General features: G+C 39.6%; 1 protein-coding gene across 1 annotated transcript in view; it reads right to left on the reverse strand.

The window, feature by feature from the left end:
* Positions 1-8,331, reverse strand: part of LOC139407666 (BMP/retinoic acid-inducible neural-specific protein 3-like) — a 108,064-nt gene extending 99,733 nt beyond the window's left edge. The window contains exons 1-2 of the mRNA XM_071151510.1: positions 7,759-8,331; positions 6,999-7,330 (exon numbers count right to left, since the gene is read on the reverse strand). Of these exons, the coding sequence (XP_071007611.1) occupies positions 6,999-7,276 (278 nt within the window). The 5' untranslated portion in view covers positions 7,277-7,330; positions 7,759-8,331. The remainder of the gene's footprint in view (positions 1-6,998; positions 7,331-7,758) is intronic.
* Between the last annotated feature and the right edge of the window lie 733 nt (positions 8,332-9,064).

The raw sequence follows: 9,064 nt of genomic DNA on the forward strand, positions 1-9,064 counted from the left end.
ACAGGTGGATTGTATTTATCATCATTAGTCATTTAGGTCAACATTGGATCATTCAGAGATCCTCACTGAACTTCTGGAGAGAGTTTGCTGCACTGAAAGTAAAGGGGCTGAATAATTTTGCACGCCCAATTTTTCAGTGTTTGATTTGTTAAAAAAGTTTGAAATATCCAATAAATGTCGTTCCACTTCATGATTGTGTCCCACTTGTTGTTGATTCTTCACAAAAAAATACAGTTTTATATCTTTATGTTTGAAACCTGAAATGTGGAAAAAGGTCGCAAAGTTCAAGGGGGCCGAATACTTTCGCAAGGCACTGTATATACAGTACAAAATCCACGTGTATGTGTGTGTATAGTGCGTATGCTATCATGTGTATGTATGCACCTATGTTTGTGTTGCTTTACAGTCTCCGCTGTTCCATAAGATGTTTTTTTAATCTGTTTTTGAAATCTTATTTTTACTGCCAGCGTATGAGTTACTTGATGTGGAACAGAGTTCCATGTAGTCCTGGGTCTATTTAGTACTGTGCACCTTCTATAGTCTGTTCAGGACATGGGGACTGTAAAGAGACCTCTTGTGGGGTATGCATGGGTGTCCGAGCTGTATGCCAGTAGTTCAGACAGTTCAACTTGTCAACACTTCTCATGAATACAAGCAGTGATGAAGTCTAATCTCTTCTCCACTTTCAGCCCAGAGATTGACATGCATATTGCTATAACACATACGTTTTGCCAGCAGCAGATTATGATCGATAATGTCAAAGGCTAACAAAACAGCCCACACAATCTTTTTATCATCAATTTATCTCAGCCAATCATCAGTCATTTGTTTAAGTGCTGTGCTTGTTAAATGTCCTTCTCTATAAGCATGCTGAAAGTTTGTTGTCAATTTGTTTACTGTAAAATAGCATTGTATCTGGTCAAACACAATTTTTTACAAAAGTTTACTAAGGGTTGATAACAGGCTGATTGGTCAGCTTTTTGAGCCAGTAAAGGGGGCTTTACTATTCTTAGGTAGCGGAATTACTTTTGCTTCCCTCCAAGCCTGCGGGCACACAACTTCTAGTAGGCTTAAATTGAAGATGTGGCCAATAGGAGTGGCAATATTGTCCGCTATTATGCTCTGTAATTTTCTATCCAAGTTGTCAGACCCCGGTGGCTTGTCATTGTTCATTGACAACAATCATTTTTCACCTCTTCCACATTAACATTACAGAATTTAAAATTACAATGCTTGTCAATCATACTTTGGTCAGATATACTTGCATGTGTAGAGTCAGAATTTGTTGCTGGCATGTCTGCTAATCGTGCCAATGAAAAAAATCATTACGGTATTTGGCAATATCAGTTGGTTTTGTGATGAATGAGCCTTCTGTTTCAATGAATGATGGAGCTGAGTTAGCCTTTTATCCCGGAATTTCATTGAAGGTGCTCCAAAGCTTTTTACAATCATTCTTCATTTCATTTATCTTGGTTTCATAGTTTAGTTTCTTCTTCTTTTTATTCCGTTTATTCACATGATTTCTCAATTTGCACTAAGTTTGCCAATCGGTTATGCAGCCAGACTTATTTGCCATTCCCTTTGCCTCATCTCTCTCAACCATACAATTTTTCAATTCCTCATCAAGACATGGGGATTTAACAGTTTTACAGTCATTTTCTTAATGGGTGCATGCTTACAGTGGCTTGAGAAAGTATTCACCCACCTTGGGATTTTTACTATTTTGTTGCCTTACAACCTGGAATTAAAATAGATATTTGGGGAGGGAGTTTGTATCATTTGATTTACACAACATGCATACCACTTTGAAGATGAAAAATATGTTTTATTGTGAAACAAACAAGAAATAAGACAAAAAACAGAACTTGAGCGTGCATAACTTTTCGCCGCCCAAAGTCAATACTTTGTAGAGCCACCTATTGCAGCAATTACAGCTGCAAGTCTCTTGGGGGATGTCTCTATAAGCTTGGCATATCTAGCCACTGGGATTTTTGCCCATTCTTCAATGCAAAACTGCTCCAGCTCCTTCAAGTTGGATGGGATCCACTGGTGTACAGCAATCTTTAAGTCATACTGCAGATTCTCAATTGGATTGAGGTCTGGGCTTTGACTAGACCATTCCAAGACATTTAAATGTTCCCCGTAAACCACTTGAGTGTTGCTTTAGTAGTATGCTTAGGGTCATTGTCCTGCTGGAAGGTGAACCTCCATCCCAGTTTCAAATCTTTGCAAGACTGAAACAGGTTTCCCTCAAGAATTTCTCTGTATTTAGTGCCATCCATCATTCCTTCAATTCTGACCATGAAAAACATCCCCATAGCATGATGATGCCACCACCATGCTTCACTGTGGGAATGGTGTTCTCAAGGTGATGAGAGTTGTTGGGTTTGCGCCAGACATTGCCAAAAACCTCAGAGTACCTTCTTCCATATGTTTGGGGAGTCTCCCACATGCCCACATCTCCCACAAACACAAAATCTGTTTGCTTATTTCTTTATTAAGCAATGTCTTTTTCTGGCCACTCTTCCGTAAAGCCCAGCTCTGTGGAGTGTACGGTTTAAAGAGCTTTGCAGCTCCTTCAGGGTTATTGTTGGTGTCTTTGTTGCCTCTGATTAATACCCTCCTTGCCAGGTCTGTGAGTTTTGTTGTCACTTGGTCCTCTCTTGGCAGGTTTGTTGTGGTGCCATATTCTTTCCATTTTTTAAATAATGGATTTAATCATGCTCTGTGGGATGCTCAAAGTTTCTGATATTTTTTTTAAGCCAACCCTGGTCTGTAATTCTCCACAACTTTGTCCCCGTCCTGGTTGGAGAGCTCCTTGGTCTTCATGGTGCCGCTTGCTTGGTGGTGCCCCTTGCTTAATGGTGTTGCAGACACTGGGGCCTTTCAGAACAGGTGTATATTTTCACTGAGATCATGTGACACTTAAATAAAGTCCACCTGTGTGCAATCTAACAAATATGTGACTTCTGAAGGTAATCGGTTGCACCAGATCTTATTTAGAAGCTTCATAGCAAAGGCGGTGAATACATATGCACGCACCAATTTTCCGTTTTTTATTTTTTTGAATGTTTTGAAACAAGTTTTTTTTTCACTTCACCAATTTGGACTTATTTGTGTATGTCCATTACATGAAATCCAAATAAAAATATATTTAAATTACAGGTTGTAATGCAACAAAATAGGAAAAACCCCAAGGGGGATGAATACCTTTGCATGGCACTGTATTAGCGACTGGAATAAGCAATTTCATAAATATGTCAAGTGCAGTGCCTGTTTGCTCATCATTACTCACCACAGACGAACAGATATTCTTTAGTAACATAGGAATCACTACAAAACTGTATGACCTCTTATTTACTATAATTTGGCCCAGCCTTTGAAACTTTGGTTTTCCTAGATATAGCTACTATATTGTGATCACTACATCCAATGGATCTGGATACTGCTTTCAAGCAAATTTCTGCAGCATTAGTAAAAAAAATAAATGTTGATGATTTCATTCCTGTGCTGTTTTTAACTACCCTGGTAGGTTGACTGATAACCTGAACCAGGTTGCAAGCACTAATTACAGTTTGAAGCTTTTTCTTGAGTGGGCAGCTTGATGAAAGCCAATCAATATTTAAATCACCCAGAAAATATACCTCTCTGTTGGTATCACACACATTATCAAGCATTTCACACATATCCAGATACGGACTGTTAGAACATGGTGGTCTATAGCAGCTTCCCATCAGAATGGGAATTAGGTGAGGAAGATTAACCTGTAGCCATATTACTTCTAACTAATTAGAAGTAAGAAGTAAGTATTTGACATGAGATCCTCTCTAATCTTTACAGTAATGTGGTTCTGAATATAAACAGCAACACCTCCACCATTGGCATATATACATTTTCTATAAATGTTATAACCTTGTATTGCCACCACTATATTGTCAAAGGTATTATCTAAGTGAGTTTCAGAGATAGTCAGAATATAGAATATGAATGTCATCTTTTACTAGCAAATTATTAATGAACCTTGTTTCTTAAGCTACATATATTAATGTGAGCTATTTTGAGCACTTTTCATCTGGGATGCTTACTTGCTTTCATTGCTTTACTGGGAAGCTCAGCAGCAGTAGAAGTGCTCATGTTTTTTTATGTTAGTGCAGGGTGAACTGCTCACAGTGGACTTCCTGCTAGGGCACACCGGCTTAGTGCTAACAGTATACATCTAGGCGCATGATTACTGCATACAATGGCTGTAGGATCAGTAAAAGCATTCAGTTAAAGGGACATATATTAGGTTACTTAAATTGTGCCTACTGACGCACCGGTGTAATGTACAATTGCTGAAGCATTATGACAACTCTGCAACACAATGGTAGGGATTAGCTGATAATAATATCAACCCATTGCATCTTGAAGAATTTTTTTATAAATGCCTCATGAGTTAAGTTCAACTTTCATACCCCATCAGAACCCCAAATATAAGCTTGTTTTACTTCAGTGTTTGTAAACAAAGTAAGTGTAAACAACCAGCCTACAAACATGGTTAAAACCAAAAGGTTTATTTCATGTATGGTCAGTCCTTGCATCCAATAGCGTAGTCTATGGATTTGAGAGTGGTTGCATTTCTCCAGCCACATATCTTAGCTCCCTACTGAAACTGTGGTAGGAGTAATAGTGTAATAGAGTAATTGTGTTATTATATGGTGCAATCCTCTAGTGAGTGAGTTACGTTTGTGCCATTAATATCAAGCAAGATTTCTGAAGTCGATGACAAAATTCTTAGTATTTCAAACAAAATTAATGATATTGAAAGAAAAACATAAAACCCAAAGTACTGATAGTGAAACAAAATAGTTCAAGGAAATAATTGATTTTTTTCCCCCTCTCATAACTGGATACAAATGTTATTTTTTTATATATATATTTTTTATGATAATGCGATAAGACAAATGACACTCTCTTTCCTGCAATTTTCCCTATCTTTGGTTATGTTACCCTGGTTTTGATTTCGCTGACTTTTTTCCTTTTGCAAGTTTTGGCACATTCATTCCTGCATCCCACTGCTGGTTTTCCTCTGAAGTTAAGCAGGGTTGGTCCTGGTCAGTCCTTGGATGGAAGACTAGATGTAGCGGGAAGTGTTAAAAATAAACATTGAGAAAAAAATTCACTGTCTGATTTGTTTTATGAGGCAAAAACGTGAAAAACAAATATATGAAACTTCATTTGTGTCCGAAAACCACATGTCTAACTGGTGAAAATGACACAAGAACATATATTATCACGTGTCCTAAAACCACATTTTCTTTCACGTGACTTTTTTCATGTGTTTTTTTTTGTAAAGGCGGTGGCATGCAGAATTACATTTACCATTCATATCGCCATTACTATTTAGTGTATGATTCAATCTTGTAGGGGTTTATCAAGCCTGTGTGCCTCTTCCTAACAAACATGGTTTTTTATCTAATTAAACAGCAATTACTCCCTAATTACACGCAATCACTTCTTAGATCAAACAGAGTCAAGGTCATTTTCAGCTGAGACGATGGTCAGAATTAAAGTGTGGTGATATGTACACAAATGAAAGGAAATTAAATACAGTAGCTCTTGGTTAATTCTACCAATTTTGTACATTTGTATGGTATAGGAGTTGGCATGTTTTGGCCGACAGTCACAAAGCTAATCTGTCACAGCAAAAAAAAATCCCTGCTCTCGACAAATACCCACAGCTACTACACTATCCCTGGACTGGGTGAGGAATGTCATCAATAATATTCCATTCAAAGCTTTAGTCGATTCAGGGTGTCTTTGTCTCACATTATATAGGCTCAACCACAAACATAACAACACAACAATGTGGATACAAAAGACAGATAATAATATAATATGTAAAAGCACATATTACATAGTCATATTTAACTCCTATGGTTAATTCAGAGTCTGTACTACTTCTTATCTTAATTAAAATAACAATGTTTATGACATGAGAAGGGAGAGTTTATCCCCGATAAGGGATGAGAATTACTGAGGTGTTGCAATGCCAAGACACTATTCCTCTTTCACTTCCAGAGTAGGCAGTGTAGCAGAGGCACCAATGTTCTCTGCGCTAAGAGTCACCAGCAGGGGGGAGTAAGGCACCGAGACAGAGCGAGAGGGACTCCTCTTGACTCCCTTTCCCTGGTCCCGACTTAAAAAGGTCACTGGAACACTGGAGAATATTCACGAGTGTGAGAGTGTAAGACAGAGAGTGTGTGTTGGGGAAGGTACACAGAGCCAGAGAACGGGGAGGGAGACAGAAAGACAGACGGATAAATATGCTGATCAGATAGACAGAGAGATCAGAGTAACCAGTGCAGTGTTACATTCCCCATCTGTGCCTGGCCGTGTCACCTCAGCCAGCTGCCAAACACCAGTGTGTGTCAATTAGGACCCTTCAGCTGGTATCATCCACTATGCTGTTCCAGCTATGCCATGCCCAACAACATCACACTCAACACTATTCATATGATCTGGCACACGCACACACAATTGCACCTGGGACACACCGCACAAACACTCACGAGCACGCCCTGCACCTGAATGGAAAAAAACAACTACAAACTATGGGTATGGACAGGAGACAAAGCGACCAGCACTCACTACATCAAACAACCCCAGTATTCAACCCCTGACCTTGTCAGTAGTCAGAGCAGCACATGTTATTGATGAAGACCACTGGATGTGAGCTACGATATATGAGGCTACTCTGTTAGACTTTGCAAACTGCCTCGCCCTTCCCATTATTTTGAAACTAGAGGTACATGCCAGCGTAGGTAGGTGCAAGGCTAAACCAATTTGTTTTGTAATACAAACAATCTCACATGCAGCAATTTCACCTTTACAGGTATCTCTAAAGCATAGTGTCAATTTTACACTGAACCTTGCTGCTCAACAAACTCTTGATGATCTCACACGTATATCACTTAACCTTGCAGCCATCTTTAATTAATTCCCTCAGCCAGACTCACCTGTATATCGTGTACTTGGTGGTGAATCCTTGCTGGTAGCGCTCCGTAAAGTCAGAAAACTCCTGGGAGTGATGAAAGGGCCCTTTGTCAGACAGGAGCCAGGCAAAGGGCCCCGTGGCATTGCTGGAGCCCCCTGCATCTGCAGCGGCCCCAACTCCAGTACGGCTGGCCCCCGCGGCCGCCGCCACTACCACCCAGCACTGGAGGAGGCTTAGAGTTGTACACTCCCATAGAACCATCAGAGCCGCCCGTCTAACAGTGATACACCGGCCACTCATGCTTCCCCCGCACCCGACGACTCTTCATTCTCCCCAAACTTCTCTCCCAGTGTCCTGGAGGAAAGAATGGAGACAGAAAGGATGTTTAGATGTTAGAGAGGGGGGTGAGTGTGTGTTTGAATGAGAATAATATACAGAGGCTATCATGTTGTCACTGCGTGTGTGTTTGTGTGTGATCTTAGTGAAATACTGTAGGTTCAGGACCTTGTTATTTCTTGACCTTCTGCTTTACTGTAGTCTTCCTGACATGTTTCAATAATCAAGTAGGCTTTTAAAATGATCTCCTTTTAAGATGATCTCCTGAATTACCATGATGCAATTTAAATACTATAGTATAATGTGTACTGTAAATGTTCAATGGTTTCCCATCAATACACAGCCTACTTCATATAATTAGGTAAATAGCAATTTCTACAAAGGTGTCAAATTGACTGCATTTAATAGGCTATTGTATTTTCATACATTAGTAAATTATTGTTTACCTGATTCTGCAAGCTGTGTTGTACTAAGCTGATCACTGAAGTTGTTACAATGTCTCCCTGGTAGACCAGAAGGTGAAGTTGTTATCAGCACAATGCACAGGAGACCAAAGGAGAAAAAAATATTTTCACTGGGTCAGATGCGCATACGCTATAAGGCCACGGAAAGTTGATGAATGAGCAAAGTGAGCGACATCCACCTGGATGGCTGGATCCCTCTCTCACCGAATCAGTGAGTACCCTCGATGGTGTAAAATCCAAAGGAAGGAGAAGGCAATACAACGCACCGGACAGTCGAACAAGCGCGCGTCGCTCGTTCCAACGAGGGAAAACAAATGTCACCTTCTGCAGGTGAATCTTGTGTTTTTCCAGGGAGAAAATAGGTTATTTATGATGTTCCATAGAATAAACAACGCATGCATGCACTAATAGCTGGTTGTTTTCCCCTCCTCGTCAAAAAAAGCCAAATTATCTTCTTTTCTATTTGTTTTAAAATTTGATTGGAGAGACTCACTTGGAGCACTGTGCACTCGAGTCAGTGCAATGCTTTCTTACACTCCCGTCAGTGTAGTGGCATGCATCTGAGTGATATTCGCTTGCTTGCTCTCTAGCACTATTAAAATGTCCAAGTTATTCCTAAACCGAGCCTCCTCCACTCCCCATTGGCTGAAGCGAGATAAGAGAGGCATGGTTTAGGTCTGGCTGTATAACAGGATCGATGGTCAATGTGCATACCCAGACAAAAATGTGAGTACCCAGAGAAAATTTGTATGTACATATATGCGGGGGAATTAAACATATATTTACATATATGTCCAGAATATATTGATTAAATGTATAAATTGAGCACATCATTGTATGTTAAAAAATTTAACTATATATGTAAATTAAATACATTTTTGCACCACATGTATCATGCTGAATTGTTAAATCAAATCAAAGTTTATTTGTCACGTGCGCAGAATACAACATGTGTATTACAGTGAAATGCTTACCGACAGGCTCTAACCAATGGTGCGAGAAAAAAAATGTGTGTGTGTGTGTGTGTGTGTGTGTGTGTGTGTGTGTGTGTGTGTGTGTGTGTGTGTGTGTGTGTGTGTGTGTGTGTGTGTGTGTGTGTGTGTGTGTGTGTGTAGGTAAATAAATAAATAAAACAACAGTAAAAAGACATTTAAAAAAAGAGTAGCAAGGCTATATACAGACACCTGTTAGTCAGGCTTATTGAGGTAGTATGTACATGTAGGTATCATTAAAGTGACTATGCATATATGATTAACAGAGAGTAGCGGAAGCGTAAAAAGAGGGGTTG

This window comes from Oncorhynchus clarkii, chromosome 4, assembly GCF_045791955.1.
Source record: "Oncorhynchus clarkii lewisi isolate Uvic-CL-2024 chromosome 4, UVic_Ocla_1.0, whole genome shotgun sequence".
Lineage (NCBI taxonomy): Eukaryota > Metazoa > Chordata > Actinopteri > Salmoniformes > Salmonidae > Oncorhynchus > Oncorhynchus clarkii.